Source organism: Panthera leo, chromosome D3, assembly GCF_018350215.1.
Source record: "Panthera leo isolate Ple1 chromosome D3, P.leo_Ple1_pat1.1, whole genome shotgun sequence".
NCBI classification, from domain to species: domain Eukaryota; kingdom Metazoa; phylum Chordata; class Mammalia; order Carnivora; family Felidae; genus Panthera; species Panthera leo.
The window spans coordinates 19,120,966-19,143,856 of record NC_056690.1 but is presented as its reverse complement, the minus strand read 5'-3'; the positions used below and the strand labels follow the sequence as shown (position 1 = coordinate 19,143,856).

Here is a 22,891-nt window from a genome sequence, read left to right as displayed (position 1 = left end):
TGTGGGTTTCACCTCAGTGCACAGCACCCAACCAGCATCAGGAGGTGTTTGCCGTTTGGCCAGTGGTCACTTAAGCTGGGAGATTTTATAAATAATCCACTTGCCTTTGTTAATAAACTACAAACCAGGGTGAGTGCCTGGGCCGTTGGTCTGGACACCTGGGCTTCACCAAGCCCACTCAGCACTGGGCATGGAATTGCCCCCAGTGGGAGCAGCAACAGGACAGGGCAGTGGGGCTCACTAGAGACTTGTAACCCTTAGTGGTGAATGGTCACAGGACCCTCCCTCATGCTATCAGTCTCCTAAGTCCTGTTCTCAACAGCCACTTTGTCTTATCACAGCCTGCACCAGGCTCAGCACAGCCCTCTGATTCTAGTCTACACACATTTTGGAAATCCATTACCTCTCCTCTTCTGTGCTGACTGCTGAAACCAATCCCCACCCTGAGGTCAGCAGCTCTAAAACATCAACCTCTTGACCAGTCATTCTGCAGCCCCCCTCCCTGTTCCCCTGCTTTCCCAGGCCAGAAGACTACGGCACCTCCCTGGTGAAGTCCATACTCAGCGTAGTATCCATTCTCCACCAGGCGGGGCCCTCCCTCCTCCTGGTCCCCACTCCAGCTTCCCACAAGTGGGCCCTTGCCCTGGGCTTCTCTCTGTGCCTTCCTGCCAAACATCCCTGCCGCCTCTCTACCAGATAGATGACTACTGGGGGGTTGGAAGTGAATTTAAATTCAGCAGACCTCATGCAAATTGTCTCCCTTCTACTTTCCTGTCCATTTAGGAAGCTCGATCTGCCCGGCAGGGCTTTTGAAGCTGCCTCTGAAGGGGACTTTGAGCTGCAAGGATATGCCTTTGAGGCAGCAAAGGAGCAACTGAGGCCACCTCGGACCATGCGTGTGGGACTTGTTCAGAACAGAACTCCCCTGCCTGCCGATGCCCCTGTGGCAAAACAGGTGCAACCTCTTTTGACCATAAATACATAAACGGAGCTGTGGCTTGCTCTGTGTTTTGAACACGTCCACAGTCCCTGGGTCACTGCAGGTCCACTGCTCACTGCAGGTCTGTAGGCACCTCGAGTGTCACCTAGACGCTTCTGCCCTGCAGCCCCCCTTCCCTGCAGCCCACATCTCTGGCTCCTCTTTCTCTTCTGGCTCCTACCCTCTCTCTGCCTGCCCCTCCACGTCCTCTCCTGTGATTGATCTGAAGTTCCATTTATCAATTGAGAGGGTGTCCTTTTGTCTGCCTCACGCTCTTTCTCTGGAATTCTGCCTCTCGGTCTCTTGCCAGAAGGGTACATGCTGGCACACACCAGTCAGGACCTGTCTGTCCATCTGCATGTTCCTCTGCCTTGATCCTGAGAGCAGGGACTCACTGAACCCAGATGTCTGTCAGCTGATGGTGCCTCGGGGTGACGGGAATATGATACGCAATTCCTTATGACCTTACAGTTAATATAAATGTGACGGCATCTTGTATGTCCCTAAAGAAATGTGTTATCACAGACGCAGGCGATTTGTTGTGTATACTTCTTCACAGCATTTCTCTAGCTGTTGAAACTTTTAAGAGTTTCTCTGCAGAGGTTTCCTGGGGATACAGCATGCCTCAGAACTCCTAGGGATTCTCAAGAAAAGGCCATTTGGATTCCAGGTCGGGTTCTGCATCATCTTTCACTCTGGTCCTTCTGTTTTTATTGAATTTAAAGATTTCTGGTTCCCTGTTCACTTTTTGTCTCTGGGTTAGCTGACTGTGAATGTGTTTCCTCAGCCATCCTAGATTGGCAGGGCCAGGGTCACTGTTCTCCCCCATAACTCCTTGGAGCACACTTTGCACACTGTCAGCACCTAGCAAATATCCACGGAGCCTTGGTGTGCAGTCTCACAGGAGAGACCATCATAAAGAGTAGGTGCTCTCTGGTTTTCAACCTGGTTCTTCTGGTCTTTCTTGAACAAACACTTCCAGACATCTCCTGGGGGCCAGGCATTGTGCTGAGGACACCAAGAAGATGAAGACACTTTCCTCCTGCCCCTGAGGAGCCCATGGGGTGAGGGGAGTGACAGACAGTGGAGGAACACAACAGCATAGCAGGAACAGCGCCACCAAAGGGACCTACCAGGGAGTGCTGAGGCAGCTCTTGATGCTCAGCCCTCTGCTGGGAGAGTCACTTCTCTGTGCGTGACACATGACATGAATAACACATCCCAGGAAGATTGGGTGGAGTGGGGAAGTGCATTCTTGATGGAGGACACAGCTGGGAAATGGGATCCATTCATTTGATGACAAGATGCACACAGGAAAATGAAAACGGCAGGACAAGGCATGCCGGAAGGCTCAAGTGCAGGGTGGTAGGAAGTGGATTGTGTCCTAAGGCAAAAGGAGCAGTTAGCCCAGGGGAGGGCCAAGGTGTGCACTGGGTGTGGGTCCCTCTTGCAGTAAGTAGCAAACAAGCTTATGTACTCCTTTGAGCAACTCCTTAGGGCAGCGGGTATTCTCCCCATTCTCCAGGTAAAGAAACTGAGGCTCTGAAAGGCAGCATTAAGTGTGTGGAACCCTAAAGCCTCTGTACCTCCACCTTTTCCTGCAGATTTTGGACTTGATGAGACTAGGATATATCAGAACCTCCCCACCCTACTTGTCCTCTTGCAGCTGCCTAGGTTGGGGGTTGTTCCACGTGTGTGAGGATGAGTTCTAAAAATGGTCTCAACCAGGGGCACCTGGCTCAGTGGGTTAAGTGTCCAACTTTGGCTCGGTTCACGATCTCATGTTTGTGAGTTCAAGCCCCACATCAGGTTCCGTGCTGACAGCGTGGACCCTACTTGGGATTCTCTCTCTCTCCCGCTGTCTCTGCCCCTCCCCTACTTGTGTGGCACACTGTGTCTCTCAAAATAAATGAATAAACTTGGGGGAAAAAAAGATCTCAACCAATAAAAGGAAATGGGTTCTAATCCTTGCTTTTTGAATTGCCAGGTCACTGCCCTTCACAGACGCATAGAAGCCATTGCAGAGGTGGCTGCAATGTGTGGAGTGAACATCATCTGTTTCCAGGAAGCATGGAGTAAGTCTGTCTTGGGGTGCTTTCTCTGCTGCCTTCAGACAATAGTGTATTATCTCCATGTCACCAAGAGGACTTCTTGATTTTTGAAAATCTCTTCTGATCTATGGAAAGATTATTTCGTCAACAATACCAGAAAGGCAGAAATCCTGGCCTCCCTCCCTCTCATGCACCCCAGTCTGTTGTCTGGTTCTGCCACTTCTTCCTCCCAAATTGTTTGGAACCCATTAAGCTTTTCCTCCCTACCTTCTTTTTTTTTTCTTCTTAACATTTTTTAAAATTTATTTTTGAGAGACAGAGACAGAGCATGAGCGGGGGAGGGGCAGAGAGAGAGGGAGACACAGAATCTGAAGCAGGCTCCAGGCTCTGAGCTGTCAGCACAGAGCCCAGAGCGGGGCTTGAACCCACAAGCCATGAGCTCATGACCTGAGCCAAAGTTGGACGCTTAACCGACTGAATCACCCAGGCGTCCCCTCCCTTTTTTTAAGTTTATTAATTTATTTAGAAAGAGAGAGAGCAACAAGCAGGGGAAGGGCAGAGAGAGGGAGAGAGAGAGAATCCCAAGCAGGGTCTGTGCTGTCAGTGTGGAGCCAGATTCAGGGCTCAATCCCTTGAACTGGGAGATTATGACCTGAGCTGAAATCGAGAATTTGACATTTAACTGACTGAGCCACCCAGGTGCCCCCTCCCCACTTTCTCACCAGTGCCCTGGTCTGAGGAGTCATCAGCTCATACCTTGGCTTCGATAATTGCCTCTAACTCGTCCACTGTCCTCTCCACTTGGGCCGCTTCTAACTGGCTCTTGACCCATTCTAGGAAAGATCTCTACAAAACTCAACTCTATACCACTTAGTCTGTTCCTTCCCCCATCTCTGTGACCCCATCTCTGCTGGGCTCTGCTCTCACCTCCCTGATCCTTCATTCCCCTCTCCCTCCACCCAGACCACTGTAGCAGCTGCTCCCTCTGCCTGGCCTTTGTCTCTCTCTCCCTCCCCTTGCCTTTTAGACCCTATCCAACCTTCACATAGAAGCTCAGAGCCCGGGGCGCCTGGGTGGCGCAGTCGGTTGAGCGTCCGACTTCAGCCAGGTCACGATCTCGCGGTCCGAGAGTTCGAGCCCCGTGTCGGGCTCTGGGCTGATGGCTCGGAGCCTGGAGCCTGTTTCCGATTCTGTGTCTCCCTCTCTCACTGCCCCTCCCCCGTTCATGCTCTGTCTCTCTCTGTCCCAAAAATAAATAAAAAAACGTTAAAAAAAAAAAAAAAAGAAGCTCAGAGCCCACCTCCCTATCTAATATTACATCCAGGTTATATACTCATGGTACCATGTACCTTTATTTTTTCTTTATCAAAGTTACACATGCTTATAATTGGGAGTCAAATGGTCTACAAGTCTGTTACCAAAAAACAGCTGTCTTCCTCCCTAGAGGCAACCACTTTCTACTCTTAGCTGGTTCTTTAGGAATCTACCTCTGTGTTTTTGCTTCTTGATTTTTCAGTTTCGCACCATCTATTAACTTCCCACTGTGGAAGAAGACAGCATTAGTTCCTCACCTCCTCTGCCCGCTCTGTTCACACATACCCTTCCTATCCTCCATCCGTTCTCTGCAAGCCATTTTCTAGACTTAGATTTCTTTCTCCGAATAACTTTCTGTTTTCCCTAGAATTTACATTGTTTTCTGCACACCTACCCCAAATTCTACCCCAGGCTTTCTTCCAGCTTCCTGAATCTGCTTAAGAGCTTTAGACACGTGAAGCTGCCTGTCGGTTCCACCTCCTCCTTTTTTTTTTTTTTTTTTAAATTTTAAGTTTTTATTTTAAGTCCAGTTAGTTAACATACAGTGTTAGGTTAGTTTCTGGTGTAAAATATAGTGATTCAGCAGTTTCCATACATCACCCGGTGCTCATCACGACAAGTGCGCTCCTTAATCCCCATCACTTATTTCACTCCATGTCCCCACCCTGGTTCCATCACCTTGAAGGAACATATCCCCAGAGCCTTCTGGCTGCGCTAGTCTGATTTAGCTGGCTGCACAGCTGTCCTTCTGGTGATTTCCCTTCACCATCATGCTGGGGGGTTCCTTTGTCTTGATCTTGTGCTCTCCTATACCACATCTTCCTCTTTCTTGCTTTGCTCCCTCTTTTTGGTTGAGTAGTTTTCTGAGAAAGAACAGGAAGGAGGTAACCGTTTGGAGATCTTGCATATCTGAAAATATGTTCCTCCTACAACTTGCTTGATAGTTTGGTTGGGTGTTGAATTCTGGGTTAGAAATACTTTTCCTTCAGAAGTTTGGACACATTGATCCATTGTTTTCTGATTTCAGGTGTTGTTGACTAGTCTAAAGCCATTTTGACTTATGACCCATTGCATTTAATCTTTATTTTTTAATTATTTTTATTTTTAATTATTAATTATTATTATTAATTATTAAATAATATCATTATTATATATAATTATGTCACATAATTATATATAATTATATATTATATTAATTATATAATTTATATAATTAATATAATTATTAATAATTATCATTAATTATTATTAATTATTTTTCTCTAGAAGTTGTAGGATATTCTCTAGTACTTTGAAGTTTCATAATGATATGCCATTGTGTGAATCTATTTTTAAATTTTTTAATGTTTTTATTATTTACTTATTTTGAGAGAGAGAGAGAGAGCACATAAGAAGGGGAGAGGCAGAAAGAGAGGAAGAGAGAGAATCCCAAGCAGTCTCCACACTGTCATCCAGAGCCCAAGGTAGAGCTCAGTCTCACAAACCGTGAGATTGTGACCTGAGCCAAAAATCAAGAGTTGGATGGATGTTTAACTAACTGAGCCACCCAGGTGCTACTGTGTGTACCTATTTTAATCCATTATTTTAGGAACTCAGTGGGATATTTCAGGCTAGAAATTTGGGTCCTTCAGATCTATTGTTCATTAGTGATTTTCTCCCTTTTTTCTTTCCTCTCCTGATACTCCTGCTATTAGGATGTTGCAACTCTGGACTAGATCCATGATTTTCTTAAGTATTTCCTCCTGTTTTTCGTCTTTGTCTTTTTGCTCAGTTTTCTGGTAGATTTTATCTGTCATTCAGCCTTTTATATGGTCTTTTGTTTCCCCTGTCATATTTTGAATTTACAAGAGTTCTTTTGGTCTGAAAGTTCCTGTTTTATGACATCCTGTTCTTATTTTATAATTATAATACTTTCTCTTATCTTTGACAATATTAGGTAGCATTTTTTTCTCCTTGCCAGTTTCCTACTTCAGATTGGTCTTTCTTCCCCCCTGATTGTGTGTATTTTAAGAATTGGGGGTTAAAAAGCTGATTGCAAGCTCTGAGTCTGTGGGAAGGGCTCCTCTCCCACTGAGCTTCATGATAGGATGGCTTGGTTTAGCCGTTTGTTAGGTAATCCCTCATAGTAGTATCTTTGGGTCATTCTTTTTCAGGCTGGTCAGAGTCCCCGGAGAATATTCTTCTTATCTCCTGCCAAGAAGAGAAAGAGGATAGGGGTCCAGTGTGCTGATGTTTACTGAATCCCTCTGTTTTTGACACTCTACTCATCTGCATCTGTCCTGACTTCCCCACGGCCAGAGGCCTTCTGTTTACCTCCGAGAGTGAACCTCTAGCCCTCTGCTGGGGTGGGAGGGACACCTGCTGGCCTCGTGCAGTAGGAGGGATCTGGGCTTCTGCCTGCTTCTTAAGCAGACTTTTGACCAATTTTTGTTTGCCATTTCCCCTCCCTGCTTCCCCACCTTCAGAGCCACGTGGTACCTCTGACTCCTGAACTTTGCAGGGGTATGGGGTGGAGAGTAGGGTGTTTCCCATCCTCCTCTACTGCTGGGAGCCTGAATTTTCTAGGTCTACCACGGTATCTACCCTCATCCCTCAGCTCGCCAGCCTCCAGTGTTTTGTTGCTCTAGTCCTTCTCTCAGTGCTTCATCCTTGTGGGTTTATACATTTGCATAAATATCCCTTTCTTGTCATTTGGTGGGCCTGCAGGAAAGAGCGAAGGTGTGCATCCAGTCTGCCATCTGTACCCCAAACTTCATCTCGCTTTTCATGTTCCTCATTACTTATACTTTCACTCATTGGTACAGCACTTTTGATTTGTCTCACTCTTCCATTAGACCATAAGCTCCATGAGGTCGTTGTCTGGGTGGTGCTTATTTATTTTTCCCATTCCAATCCCCACCCCTATTTTTTTAATGTTGAAAATATTTCATTGTGGTAAAATATATACATAACATAATATTGATCACTTTACCCATCGGTAAGTGTACAACTGTGACATTAAATACATTCACAAAGTCGTATAACCATCACCACTATCTACACCCAAAACTTTTTCAATATCTCCAACAAAAACTCTGTACTCATTTAATAATGCCACTCAATCCCATACCTCTGATAACCTCTGTTCTAACTTTCTGTCTCTGTGAATTTGATTACTCTAGGGACCTCATGTAAGTATGTGCTTTTGTGATTGGCTTATTTCACCTAGTATAATATTTTCAAGGTCCATCCGTGTTGTAGCATGTGTCAGAATGTCCTGCCTTTTTATTACTATGTAATATTCCACTGCATGGATAGACCACATTTCATTTGTCTATTCCCCCACCTCTGTTTTATCTTTAATGAACAATCCCTGCCACATGATAGACACTAAAAATGTTCATTGGATGGTTTAACCACCTTCTTCCCTTTTTTGGATCTGGAAAGCTCCCACTCATCCATCCAGGCATAGCACAGACACCCCCTTCTTTGGGGGACCCTGGAAGCTCCCCTACATAGAACTGGGCACTCTGTGTTATCGTGCAGCCACACAAGGTTATAATTCAGTCCCCTCATCTGGGCTGGCAGCTCCTGAGGGCAAGGCCGGGTCTAAATTTGGAGTGTTAGTTCAATAAATGGGGAACCCTCTTCCCCTCTGATTTGAAAGCTGCAGTTGAACTTTGCAGCCAGCCTCCCCCAACCTCCATTCCACATGCTTCTTTGAGAGTTTGTTTACAGTGGTTGTGTAAACAGGAAAAGGGGCCATTAAAATGGAAATGGGGAAATTTGGAGAGCTTAGCAACCTGAAATGAAATCAGAAAGGGAGGTTTTATTCTCTTGGGGTATTTGAATCTCTCCTAATGTGCTGAAAGCTGAGAATAAATGGTCATTAAGGACCTTTTTTGTCATTAACAGCTTTTTGGTTGGCTTCCTTAAAATAGTTTATTCCCTCTTTCCTGAAGTCAAGCCTGGAGTGTCTTGAGTCTGGTGCCAAGGCCCCTGGGGCTGTTGCTGGCAGAACCCAGGTGGCTGAGACAGTGGTGATGCCACTGGTAGCCTCTTCACACTGGCACCATTTTAGGACCAGCCATCCTGTGACTTAAAGGAATTGGGAAGCTAATGCTTCTTTCTATTCCTTCTCTGTGAAATGAGATCGCCCCTGCTTTGCAAGGATATGAGGACCAGCTGCCTATTACTGGGCTCATGGTCCACATTTAAGAAAGGTTGGCTACAATTAGTAGCCCCAAACAGACCACACCCCCCATGCTGTGACCACTTAAGGCACTGGCCATTCACATCACACAGTTCAGAGCAATGGGAACAATAGCAAACATCTGGAAACTTCCTTTAGACTAATCCCCCTGAAAGAAATGGACCTGGCTTATTGGAAGAAGGAAGGTCTAAAGAGTACATGGAATTGGTTCAAACAAAGAATTCGATACTCTAAAACAAGAAGAAAAAGACAAAACGTCCCACTAGGAAATGGGCAAAGGGTAGGAACAAGGTTGCCTGAAGGATGAACCCAGAAAGGCCAGTGACCATGTGGCCAGGGGCTCCACCTCTCTGGTGATAAGAGAAATGCGTATTTTTTTTTTTAATTTTTTTTTTAGTTTATTTATTTTTGAGACAGAGAGAGACAGAGCATGAACGGGGGAGGGTCAGAGAGAGAGGGAGACACAGAATCGGAAGCAGGCTCCAGGCTCTGAGCCATCAGCCCAGAGCCCGACGCGGGGCTCGAACTCACGGACCGCGAGATCGTGACCTGAGCCGAAGTCAGACGCTTAACTGACTGAGCCACCCAGGCGCCCCTAGAAATGCGTATTTTTAATCATGGTGCTATACCAGTTCACACCATCAGACTGGTGGACACTAAAGAGTATGGCTGAGGTTATGAGCAATGGAACACACGTAGCCTGAAATCCCTGTGCCCATCCCCACTGCAGCCCTTGCCCTCCCCCACAAAGGCAAATATCATTTTGGACATGGTATGTGTAGTGTTCTGTGTATTGTTACTACCTATATAGGTACCTGCTGTTCGAAAAATAAAAGGCACACAAAAATCAGTTTATGAATTGAATGAAATTTCTTATTTAATTAACCCCCTGGTGGCATCTAGCCAGAGAACATGGGAATAATGCTTTTATCCTAGGGGAACATTTAGCCTATCATCCAGCAGTTCCCAGACTTCTTACAGGGTCATTAAGCAAGTGGCTTTTCTTGGTCCTGAAGAAGTGTCTCTGTCCCCATGAGGAGGAATGTTTCTGTAACGTGCCCGGGGTCCCAGTGCCATCCTCCGTGGCCCTCTGGTAGTTTCCCCAGGGAGTCTTGGCTGTGCTTCTACCAACCCAGAGATTGGCCAGCAGTTCAGAATCTTCAGTAAAATATACACAAGATCAACTTTACCACTTTAACCATTTTTATACAGTCCGGTGGCATTAAGCACGTTCACACTGTTGTACAGCCATCCCCACCATCCATCTCCAGAACTTTGTCATCTTCCCAAACTGAAAGTGGGTCCTCCCTGCCCAGCCCCTGGCAACCACCCATTCTAATTTCTGTCTCTATGAATCCAACTGTCCCAGTCCCCCCATATAGGTGGAATCATATAGCCTCTGTCCTTTTATGACTGATTTCCCTTAGCATAATGTCTTCAAGGCTCACCCATATTATAGCATGTGTCAGAATGTCCTGTTTTTTTCAGGTGGAATAACATTCCATTATATGGATATACACCAGTTTGGTTTATCCATTCATCCATCACTGGATACTTGGGTTACTTGCATCTTTTCAGTTGTTGTGAATAGTGCTGCTATGAAATGGGTCTGCAGATATCTATCTGTTCAAGTCCCTGAATTGTTTTCTTCCCTAAATTCTATTGTTTTTAAGACTGTCATAAAGAAAATGTAGCCCAGCCCTTTGTGTTGTTATGAAACCTAGAAGGGTCAGGGTCTGCCTGGGGCCCATATTCAGGGACAGGACTCAGAAGCCAGGCTGAGACAACTGGAGCCTTGTCATCTTGTGGAGAGCCTCAGCTGCTGGTCTCAAGGAGCTCCCCGTCAAAGGCCATGAGCTTTAGATATGATTCTGACTTTGTCCTCTTCACAGCTATGCCCTTTGCTTTCTGTACGAGAGAGAAGCTCCCTTGGACGGAATTTGCTGAGTCAGCAGAGGATGGACCCACCACCAGATTCTGTCAGAAGGTAGGACATTAACTGCTCCTCTGACAGCAGCTGCCAAACACGTGCAGGTCACAGAGCACAACCACAGCTGCTGGGTGTGGCCCTTTACCATGGAAAACACACCATTTGGTGCTTGTTTTGCCAGATAAGATTAGATAAGACTATTTGCTGCCCTTTTGTTAGTGTACTTTCACTTAAAATCATAGAATTTCAGAGCCAGAAGGGCCCTTAATGGCTTTTTTTAGGTGAAGGAGCCACAGCCCAGGGAGGGGTGACTTCCCATGATGGGTTCTATAGGCAGCAAGTGGCAGAGGTGGCCCTCGGGGACCAGAGATGAGGTCAAGTCCTTGTCCCAACCTCTGCTACTGACCATGCTATTTGCCTGCGTTATGGAAGCTTCTCTGTATGGCCTGTCTCATCAGTACAGAGATTGGTCTTCATTTGTCTTTATTAAAACCTTATAATGTTGTATGACCCCAGTGATATGAAATGTCCAGAATAGGCAAATGAACAGGGGCAGAAAGCACATTAGTGGTTGCCAGGGGCTGGGCGGGGAGAGGGTATGGGTAGTGACTACTAATGGGGTTTTCATTTGGGGGTGATGAAAATGTTCTAAAATTAGATTGTGGTGATGGTTGCACAACTCCGTGGATGTACCGAAAACCACCCAACAGCATACTTTAAAAGGACTAATTTTATACCATGTGAATACTATCCTAATAAAGCAGCTATCACACACACACACACACACACACACACACACACCCTAACACCAAAGAGGTTACGAATGATGGCATCCTTATTCTCACCTTGAACAAAGCAGTTTTTTCACTTCTCCATGTCCCATTCAGATTTTATATATATATAAATATATATATATAGGGGATTTTTTGAGCAGCACTGTAATCATAAGCGATTCTATCAAAATTGGGTTGCAATTCCAAACATCAGTGTTTTCACGCTACTGGAAAAAATCTGTCATCCACCAGGTTGATTCTGTGCTATGGATGAAAGAGGAGGGGACTGGTTAAGTGGTGACTGTAGATGACACGCTTGAACCAGGGCCAGAGGAAGAGGAAAGGGGGAGTGGGGATGAGAGCTGGTGCCAGGGACACCTGTCTGCAAGAGGGGCCCAAGACCCACAGACGCCCTTCCGTAGCTCAGAGCAGCACCTCTGCCCACTGTGCCTTTCCTTTCTCTGTCATTAAAGCCAGAGGTAGTGACAGGCTGGTTAGAGTTGAGGACAAATGACCGTCTGGGGCTGCTCATCATAATTGTCACCAGGTCCTGATGTTCTTACTTGAGACAAAAGGAATTCAGTATCAAAGAGTTTGGTTTGGTTTGACTTGGTTGGTTATAGATGAGAAGTATGATGAATATTCTTTTTTTTTATTGTGGTAAACAACACATAAAATATACTATCTTAGCCATTTTTAAGTATAGTTCAGTGGTGGTAAATACATTCACATTGTATGTAATATGAAACAGATTTCCAGAACTTTTTCATCTTGTAAATCTGAAACTCTGTACCCATTAAACAACTCTTCATTCACCCCCAGCTCCTGGAAACCAACATTCTACTTGCCGTTGCTATGAATTTGACTACTTTAGATACCTCACGGAAGTGGACTCGTTCAGAATTTGTCTTTTTGTGACTGGCTTATTTCACGTAGCATAATGTCTTGAAGGCTCATCCGTGTCAAGGATGACATCAATGTCATTCATGTGATGATAGGATTTCCTTCCTTTTTAAGGCTGAATAATATTCCACCCTATGGACATAGCACATTTTTAGAAAGATTTTATTTTTGAGTAATGTCTACCCAACGTGGGGCTTGAACTCACAACCCCGAGATCAAGAGTCACATGCTCTACTGACTGAGCCAGCCAGACACCCCAGATATACCACATTTTATTTATCCATTCATCCATCAGTGGAGTCTTGGGTTGCTTCCACTTTTTGGCTCTCATGAATAGTACTGCTATAACCATTGGTGCGCAAATATCTCTTCAAGACCCTACTTTCCATTCTTTCAGATATGTAACCAGAAGTGGGACCTCTAGATCATATAGTAGTTCTATTTTTAATTTTTTGAGAAATTGCCATACTAGTTTCCACAGCTGCTGCATCATTTTACATTTCCACCAACAGTGCACAAGGACGATGATTATTCTTATTTAGCTAATAAGCTTGGGCATCAGGACAACACTGACATTCTTCCAAAGAACAAATAAAAATGATAGATAGCTCTGAACCAAGTCTAATTATTTAGCAGGATCATTTAATTCTTCAATAAAAACAACTATGACAGTTGATTTAAAAGTAGGACTCTGCTATATTCATCATTCTTCCAGCTGGCAAAGAAGCATGACATGGTGGTGGTATCCCCCATCCTGGAACGAGACAGAGAGCATGGGGACATTTTGTGGAACACAGCTGTGGTGATCTCCAATTCTGGAGCTGTCCTGGGAAAGACCAGGAAAAACCACATCCCCAGAGTGGGTGACTTCAATGAGGTGAGCCAGCTCAGCCTTTGTGGATCTTTCTGTGAGCAAAACTCTGTGTTGGATCATGTCATGTCACACAGTGCTGGAACACTGTGTGGCTGCAGTGCTCTGGGGTGTGCCGCCATTGTCCTGCATCACATGGACGATAGGATTCTGGTGGAAGTCCTGGGTGAGTCCCAAACACCAAGCACAGAGGGGTATTTCTTTTTCTAATATAACCTGACGTAGCTTTCTGAAATTTGTCTTTGAGGTTAAGTAATATATTGATTAAAACGAAAATAAGTCATGCACAAATGTGAAATGATTCCTCAGCCCCTTTCAGGCTCTGAGCTCCTTACCCATCATAGGCTAGCCCTTGCTTGGGAGGTAGGGGGTCCTTGTCTGTAAGTCACATGAGGTCTTAGCCATGTCAATGTGTGGGATGGCAGTAGGTTAACGTGCGTGTCTGTGCACAGGGGTATTAGGTAGAGCTTTGTGCCCATGATCAAGGTATAAATCAGGGGAGCTATTTTGATGAGTTAATGCCAATTCACAGGTGGATTAGATGAAGAGGGGTGGACGTTTGAAGGAGGGAAGTAAACTCCAGCTAATACCTGAGATATGAAACCTGAACTTGATCTGCGATGAATACAGTTGTTCAGAATGCAATCTCCCCAGTCCTTTGCTGCCCTCCCTGATTGCGGGAGTTCCAGCCACACTCAGACTGGTCAGGAGGACAAAGAAGGATCTATAGAGGGAGATGACATTCCCTAGGGAGAAAGAAAAACCGAGTGTTTCTCAGTAACAGCTGGAGATGCGGGTGGGAAGACGTGCTCATCACCTGTTTACCCTGGGATTAATCTTTAGCTCCCAGCAGATAGTGAAGGGTTTGTCTCAACACACCAGGATCTACTCCAGTGTCCACCACATGTGCACATCCGGGTTGCTGCCTGACCCTGACAAATTTTGAGATTAATGGGAGGAGGCAAAATGTTCTGGAATCATATCTGTTTGGGACCCTGACTAGTCCTCTAGCCCCCACTCAGTGCCATCCATGAAAATGTCCCAGGGCTGGCACCCCAAGGGGGCAGAGAGGCCAGCTGGGCAAGTCACATGCCCCATGAGGCCATGGTGGTTTTCCCCTAGCAGGTGACGGTTGCTCTGGATGAGCTTCCAGTCCCTTCTGCTCTGACATTCTTTATAGGAACATGTGGTTGGTGAAGACATTGACTAACTCATGTTAACATCGACCAAACTTTAGCCTTTAGTTGTACCATGATTGAAACCTAACTAAAGTTTATCCTTAAAATACTGTGGGAAGTTGCTTTGGGGATTTTTCTGACATGCCACAAAAGAAATTGTGGGTAAATGCTTAAGCCATGGTGATTTCCCAGTTGTTGGCTTGTAGTTATTGTGTCTGGTTTCTTCAATTTAAAAAAAAATTTTTTTAAACATTTATTCATTTTTTGAGAGACAGAGAGAGAGAGAGAGAGAGAGACAGATTATGAGCAAGGGAGGGTCAGAGAGAGTCAGCTGCTTAGCCAACTGAGCCACCCAGGAGCCCCTCTTCGATTAAAAAAATTTTTTTTAATGTTTATTAATTTTTGAGAGAGAGAGAGTGTGTGTGAGCAGGGGAGGGGCAGAGAAAGAGGGAGACACAGAATCTGAAGCAGGCTCCAGGCTCTGAGCTGCCAGCACAGAACCTGACACGGGGCTCAAACCCACGGACCATGAAATCATGACCTGAGCTGAAGTCAGACATGAGTCACAGCCAAGACTGTTACTTTTAGAGAACTGGCAATATTTTATTTCTTCCGTCAAGTCTAAGGAAAGAGAAATTGTACAGCCCAGAGGTTTTCACATATGGCCCTTGTTTTTCAGTCAACTTACTACATGGAGGGAAACCTCGGACACCCCGTGTTCCAGACTCAGTTCGGGAGGATTGCGGTGAACATTTGCTACGGGCGGCACCACCCTCTCAACTGGCTCATGTACAGCATCAACGGGGCTGAGATCATCTTCAACCCCTCAGCCACCATCGGAGCACTCAGGTCTCTCAGCTTGCAGGATCTGGGAGGGTTCTTGGGACCTAGCGATCTTAGACCCACCGCCAGGCTGCAGGGTTCCGAGATGGGTTTAGTAAACTGCCGTGCGCAGCTGCGGCCACCAGGTTGTCTTACAAATATGAGTATGGGATTGTGTGTTGTGTATTTACGCAACTTTTCTGTGGGGAAAAAAATTACTCAACGTCAATTAAAATTCCCCCTAAAGAGCTGCTTTGCTGTAAAATACTATTCTCTGCTATTATTCTGAACACTGAGATGGTAATAATTCCCCTCCATCCTATAATTGTCAGGATTCCAAAAAGCTCCTCTTCTAAAGTACCCAGAGCATAGTAGGTGCCTGGCCAGCATAAGCTCCTTTCCCTGTCATGGCCCCTGCTAGGGGGACTGAGGATACCTAAGACTCTTATCTGCAACATCCAGCACATGGAAGTCAGACATCTGGATGAGAGAAGGAGCAAATGAGAGACTCAAAGCTGTGAGGGTCCTTAAGAGATCAGTTAAGTGACTCTGAAACTTGGTTTTAACCAGCAAAGGGTTTTTCTTGTAACACCTAACACGTGTTTAGGTGTCAGCCTAATCCTGAAACAGATAGATCTATTCTGATCAAGGCTGTGGGGTGGGCCCCGGCAGCCCTTGGGTTCCTGTGCAAGACCCCTGGGGCTCACTTAATAATGGCGGGCAAGCTAAGATGACCTGGCATGACTGCACTTCCTCTGCTTGTCTCTTCCCCAACGGCTGAGTATTTGGGTGGTTTCTAGTTTTGCATCATTAACAAGTACCAGAACTCTAGGAATTTATGTGCAGTTATATTTCTCCCCAACTCACTTCCTCCAAAGCAGGATTCCTGGAGCAGGAGGTGCTGGTCTTCACTCTGTGTTGTACTGGTTGCCAGTGCCCTAGCAGTGGGTCCCTGGGGGACCCATGGGGAGTGGTTGGGGCAGTTCTGGTGGGCAGCTTTGAGTTCCCTGATGGCCTATCCCTGTCACTCTTCTCTCTTGACTAAATTTTAGTCAAATTTCTTCTGAAGGTCAGAATGTGATATTTACTTTACCTTTTCTTTTGAGCATGGGGCTCTCTTCTCAAGAGGGACATCCTTATAGCATTCCAATTTCCACAGCAGCCCCCTCAGTGAGGCAGAGCACAAACCTGGCTGGCTCCCTCAAGTCACCTGCCCCATCCATGCACCTGAAGTTTATCTCTGTGTCCAGGAGGGGTGCTGTTGGTCAGAAGAGAAAAATCTTGGACATCCCCTGAAGAATTTCCCTGGGGCCTCATGGCAGCTTAGTTACTATGACAGAGTCCAAGGCAGTTGTGACATAGGGTAAACTACTGGTCATCCAGCATCCAGACCTGGGCAGAACCTCTGGGCCACCCCCTGGAGCAGCCCCCTCCTGTTGGCCATGTGTAAGACATTCAGCAAGCATCATCTACCTGCAAGGGTCCCTTGAGGAACCTGAAGCCAATTCACTGAGCATCAGTGCCTATACCGGCTCTTGGGCCAGGGCAGGCAAAGCTGTGGCCTCAGACTCGGATGGCCAGCTCCCTGACCTTATTCTGTTGAGCTTTTATTATCCCCAATTAAGCAAACAGAAGCACCCCAATGTAATATGCACATAACTATTTATGTCTCCAGCAGTCTATTAGGCTTATTAAAAATTATTGATTTCCCTTCCTCAACCAACAGTCATCCAACTCATGCCTTTCAAGGGTATGGTGAGGCTGACAGTTAAAACGGTAACACGTCCTTTGGAAAGCGGTATGTTTCATGAGCTCCTAAAATGTTCACACCCTTGACCAGATAATACGCCTAGAACTTTACCTGACAGAGTACCTAAAAAAGGAGGAAGAGGCTGAAGCCAGAGGTGAGAGAAATGTCAGACTTAGGTAAATTTCGGCCCGTCTCTTCCTTGTTATTGCACAGTCACTAAAAAGTCATTATGAAGATAATGCAACATCATGACAAAAGCCTGTGAGCAAAGATGTTTTCAGGCTATGGTCAGAACTCTGTAAACCTCTTTTGCCAAGAATGGGTATGGAGTGTGGAAAAATTACAACAGATGGTTTATAAGGATGGTGGGATTCTGGGTGATTTTCTTAAAATGATAAATGAGTGTTTATGGAATTGATGGTGAGTGTTTTTTCAGCACCGGGCTGGGCAAATCCCCACCAGCTGCACGCAAGCAATGGCTTCTGGAACCATCCATTCCTTCACTGGCATGTCCCCCCTCCCATACACACATGCTCTGTGGATTGGTGGGGTGTCCTCACTCATTTTAGGGTCCCACAGTTATAAGCACACGATAGACTTGAAGTGTTTTTTGATGACCTGAGTCATCCTGACCCATGTGGCCATGTATGTGTGTCAGTAGGAGAGTCGCTGTTCCATCTCTTCAATGCATGTCTTTGTCACACTGTGACTGGGAATAAGGCAGATGTCCCCATACCCCCATCGGGCTCTCCATGATTCCCGCATACCCTGGGTTCTCACGAGCCTCCATCTTCTTTCCCTTGCTTGCTTTGAGAGCCAAAGTTTTATTGCCAGCTGTGGGTTTGAGTCCTACACAGTGCACCCTCCCAGGAGAATTGCAAGAAAGATGTTTTCTGGCACTCACCCTGCAACTGTCTATTTAATTCCTGAAAATGTCATTTACGGGTGTGTTTCTATAAAAATCCTTTCTTAAAAGTTTTGTCAGCTTGGCTTAGCACCTGGGGGGTGGGGGGCAGGGAAGCAGCAAAATGAGTCCTCTCAATCAAGCCTGTGATTTTTTTTTTTTTACAGACTCGTGAAACCTCCCGAGAATTAGGCTTGTGACAAGCACCCACTCCCTCCACCTACTCCCAGTTTAAACCAGGTGCATGCTGACAGGAAGGAAGATTCCAGGGCATTTTGCTCTCAGTCACTCAGTGTTTCTAAGTGGGCATTACACCTGTCAATCCAGAATCTTAATGATGTTGTTCCTCAGACAACAGAGTGACAAGAAGGCCCACTGGATTCCATGGCACATTGTCATTGGTGGGCTGGAGGACAGGGTCTTCAATTGGGGCAAGGTTTTCCACCATGTCCTACCTTTGTGAATACTGGACTGAAGAAGGCCCACAGCTCAGCTGTACCTGTATGGTGCCTCCTTCCTGGGCCAGTAAGAGAACCAGGGATCCCCTGCTTAGAGTCTCAGGGTTCAGAAGAGGAAAACAGGAAGGCACTGGGAAATGTGGACAGGCTCAGGGGAGGTGACACCTGCTACAGAATCTACCCCTTCCAGTTACCCCAATTCCTTGCAGGTTTACTCTGTTTGCTTGGCCTGAAGTACCCCCTCTCTAGAGACTGCTTTGCAAGGCAACAGAGCAGGGTCGGGATTAGTGCAGCAGTCTGAGTCTTGAGCTCCCTTCTTACATTTGCCAGGTGAGGCTCTGCCCAGCACAGAATGTGAGTTCCTCACCCGACCCAGGAGGAGGGAAGGAGAGAGAGCTAGTCACAGGGCTTCTGCCACGCAGCCCCCTCTAGAAGCTTTGCATGTGTGGTCAGTCTTTACAATATTCCTTTAAGGAAGTTTCAGAAAAGGAAACTGAGGCTCAGGGCTGCTTTGTCCTGCAGCAGCCCCTCCCCAAAAGGCTGCTTGGGCTTGAGCAAGGGACAAGCTGGCCTGCTTGTGGGTTTGGGGTCACCCACAGCCACAAACAGTCTCCCTGGCCATCCCCACTGCGGACCTGAGAAGGCCGACAGCCTGGCTGTCACTCAGGACCAAGCACCCTCCCAGTCTGGCTGGAAAGTCAGCCACATGGTTCCTCTTGTTTCTCTCTCACAGTGAGTCCCTGTGGCCAATCGAGGCCAGAAACGCAGCCATTGCAAATCACTGCTTCACCTGTGCTATCAACCGTGTGGGCCAGGTAAGTCCCTGAGGTCTGGCTGGTCTCTCAGGTTTGGTTAACCAGGTGTGCTGGGGAGGGGACAGAGTGATAAGCTGCTAGGAAGGCTACCTGCCGAGAGGGGACCCGGCCTCTTCGGCCAGCAGAGTCCACAAGGGGAAGCAACTGTCTGCTGGCCCTGGTGGGGACATGTCACACCTCTTCTCCCTGCTCCCTCTGTGTGAAGGCCATAAATGCTAGGGTCCCGAAAGGGGGTAGACTGGCTTGGTCTGTTACTTTTAAAGATATTCCTATGTCCGTCTTCTGTTTTTGTCCGTTTTGGTTTTTAGCTGAAACCGTTTTGAATGGCTGTCACCCTATCCCCACCACGTATCCAGTTTCGTGTTTTTCCCCATTGACCCCATGCACTGAATGACCCTGACTACAAAAACACAATGCGTTTATTACGTAATAATCTCCTTCCTATTCTTATTAATCGGATGCCAAAATCTAATCAGAGCATCTGCTCAGTCTGAGATAACCGAGGTTTCTACGTTTCTGGCAACATGAACAAACTCAGTGTTTTAATTAGCCTGTGTAACCCCATCACAGCTTGATATGCAGTTTCCATTAGGCTTTAGGGAAGATATTGAAAACCACGTGTGGACACCCCCTTACTCCCTTCATAGACCCCAAGCTGGGGCTTATTTCTCAGGCGGATACACCTCAGATGCCTTCCACAGCCCTGAGAACCACTCTGCAAAGCATCTTTTTTTTTTTTTCCCCCCTCCCAGGAGATTATAAACTCCCCAGAGATGAAGTCTGAGTTTTTACCTTGCCTGTCAAATTCCCCGCCGGCCGCCTGTGTTGGCCCAATGCTGGCTACTTAGCAGGGACGTTTAATAAGCACTTGTTGATTGCCCAGTGACTACAGGCCATTCCTTCTGGCTTTAACTGTTCACAAAAACGCCTCCTCAGCCCGACTTTGTGGTGGATGCGGTGGTAGTGCCACCTATAGGTTTACCTTACCTTGGTTTTATTTCACAGGAGCACTTCCCGAATGAATTTACCTCTGGAGATGGGAAGAAAGGTATGTTCTGTGAATTTCCATGGTGGCTGCAATTGAGGGGTGGGCCTCGCTGTCCCATTCTCTGTCTGCCACAGGGTCTGTGCCACAGGCCTTGTCTGCACATGTGGCATGTTGTCGGAGGCGTGCACTGCTCTCATCTTTATGGCCCACAGTGTGGGGGCAGCCTGACCATGGCTACGTTTGGATAGGCAGTCCTGGGCTTGTGACCACATCATTCCCCAGATGGGAATTGAATGGCATTGGATTGGACTCTACCCCTCCCCCAGGATTGGTATAAGATGGGCCCAGAAGATATGGGGGAGCCCTTTGTGAGCTCCCTGAAAGACGGGGTGCTTTATCCACCCTACACATCTCCTTCCCTCTCTTCCTTTGTCCTTGTTCATCTGCTACCATCCCCCACCCCAAGCTGCACAGCTGTCCCAGAACACTGGCATGGATTGTCTTGGGTTCCTAGAATCCACAGCTTGTTTTGATCTGAGGGCAGGTACCACCTCACCTCTACTAGGATTCCCCACCCCCTGGTCCCACCTCTCTGGCTGGAAATGTGGGAGGGAAGCGCCCACCAAGGAGGAACTACCTCAGGGTATCCCCTGATAAGGCAGAGGGGATGGAGCAGGTCTGTTTCCCAGAAAAGCACTTCCTGAAAGGGTTCCAGATCCCCTCATTTGAGGCCCCAGACTTCCAGAGTCTCCAATCCCAGGTAGCTCTCTGCAGTCAGAGTCACAGAAGAGGCAGGGAAATGAAGTCTGCTGGGAATCTACTGTGTCCAAGCCCCTGCTGGGCCCTGCACTGTGCCCACCTACTCCTTACATGCCTGTGGGGTGGCTATTAGCCCACTTGTGAGGGGACCGAGGTATGGAAGGAGGTGGGTACAGTAGACAGAGCTGGCAAGGCAAGTGAGGGCAGAGCTTCCAGCTCACGTTGTTGGGCCACCACAGGAAGCAGGTCACACAGGAAGCCCTACAGAGCCATGTGACTCCTTTGGGCTGTGGGTGGCTAATGTTGGGAGTAAGGGCTAATACTTCTACAAGGGTGACCTTTAAGAATGTTCCCAGGGGCAGAGGTGAGGGCTGTGAAGTTGACTTTTGGAAAAACTTCCTTGACCTCAGGCCTGAGGAGGGACTCAGGGACTTGGGCCTCAGCATTTGGCAGATGCTGGGGAGGGTGGCACTGACCCTTTGTTTAGGATGTCACTCAATGTGCCTGTCTCTCTGAAGAATCCACTATGTGCCTGCACAAGCTCACAGGTTCTTTCTTTTGCTCCTTCAAAGCTCACCAGGACTTCGGCTACTTTTATGGCTCGAGCTACGTGGCAGGCCCGGACAGCAGCCGCACCCCTGGTCTCTCCCGCAATCGGGACGGGCTGCTGGTTGCCGAGCTTGACCTGAACCTCTGCCGGCAGGTGAATGACATCTGGAACTTCAAGGTGGGTCCCCGAGTCCCCTGATCTTGCCCTGCTCCTCTTCTTGAGCCCCCATCCTGCTCTCAGGGCTAGAAACTACAGCCGCTGGGTTTGCTCTCCAGAACAGCCAGATGAGACTCCAAGCTGAGTGGAGGGGCAGGTTTCTTCCTCCCAGAGCTGGTGTGTGAGGGAGGAACCACTGCATCAAGTAAGGCCCAGGCAGCAGACCCTAATAAATTCTCCTCTTGTCTGATTTAGAATCTGGGCGCCTTCAAACAAATTAATCTCAATTTCATTTGTCTGGAGAATAGAGTGGATTGGCTTCTCTAATCCTTTTTTTCCTTTCCAGGCATTTGTACTTATCACAAGATAAATGTGGGTGTCTGGCTCTGCCTGTGGCCCGGCCCCATGGTCTAGGCCTTGATGGTAGAGGGAAATGGGTCATGCAAAGAAATGGCATCTTATCACAGCTGTTTGCCCCCTCCTCCCCACCTTTCCCAGTCACTTTAAGCAAGCCCTTTCTGCTCCTGGGCCTTAGTATGCCCATTTGTAAAACAGAAGGCTTTACTGCAAGGTCTCAAGTGGCCTTTGAGACCTAACTTGCGTGACACCAGGGGTTATGGGAGGAGCATAAGTGCCCGCCTTCCTGGAATGGGGAGCCATTCCATGGCAGCCATGGCCCAGGACCCGGACCCCCCTGGAATATACTGTCTCATCCTGGATGCAGATGGAGTTTGCTGCATTAGTGTCCAACAGTATTCTATCAACTCAGAACCCACGCCAATGAATACATACAAATGAATGTCCTCACAGCTGAATGACTTTGCCCAGCTTCTGTGGGAAGAACCAGCTCCCCTCCATTTACCTGAGCATGGGTCCTTGGGCATGTTCCCTGAGTCTCAGATCCGCATCAGACAAACAAGACAAACAAGGCCCACATGAACATCTCCTCTTTCCTGGGAAGGTCTCTCCTCTTCCTGGGAAGCTCAGATTAATGCTGTATTCCACACAATAAACAGAATGTTTCCTCATCAGTAACTTTTTGAATGCAAAAGCCCTCCCAAACTATGGTGATGGGCTTGAGCTCCTACTGGGACTTTGGGGAGGAGAGAGGGAGGAGATGCTGGGTAGATTCTCTAGCCCTGCCCCCATTCTCTCCCAGACCAGAGCCGGGAGGGTGCACCAGGGTGCAAATACCTGCAAACTTCACTGCCGTCTGGGGACCTGGAGCAAGTCACTCCCCTCTCTGGGCTGTGGGCTGTTCTTCTGGGGTTCTGTAAGACGGAAGGACAGCCCTCTTCCCTTCTGCCTTGGGGCAGGCCACACCTTCCGGATAACAGATCACAGAGGTCTTCCAGCAGGAGGGGCTGGAGTGTGTGAGTCCTCTGTCATCTGTCATCTTAGCTATAGCACCGGAATCAGTGCCGAGAGGTCACACAGGGGTTGTTTCTCTGTGTTACATAGTCTGAAACTATCCCCTCAACGGGCCTTCCTAACAAAT

General features: G+C 47.3%; 1 protein-coding gene across 4 annotated transcripts in view; it reads left to right on the top strand.

The window, feature by feature from the left end:
- Positions 1 to 22,891, top strand: part of UPB1 (beta-ureidopropionase 1) — a 104,480-nt gene that overhangs the window by 69,201 nt on the left and 12,388 nt on the right. For all 4 annotated transcript variants that reach the window (XM_042909591.1, XM_042909593.1, XM_042909592.1 and 1 more), the window contains exons 3-10: positions 784 to 955; positions 2,967 to 3,054; positions 10,429 to 10,523; positions 12,858 to 13,019; positions 14,871 to 15,040; positions 18,859 to 18,940; positions 19,946 to 19,988; positions 21,260 to 21,414. In XM_042909591.1, coding sequence (XP_042765525.1) covers positions 784 to 955; positions 2,967 to 3,054; positions 10,429 to 10,523; positions 12,858 to 13,019; positions 14,871 to 15,040; positions 18,859 to 18,940; positions 19,946 to 19,988; positions 21,260 to 21,414 — 967 coding nt within the window. The remainder of the gene's footprint in view (positions 1 to 783; positions 956 to 2,966; positions 3,055 to 10,428; positions 10,524 to 12,857; positions 13,020 to 14,870; positions 15,041 to 18,858; positions 18,941 to 19,945; positions 19,989 to 21,259; positions 21,415 to 22,891) is intronic.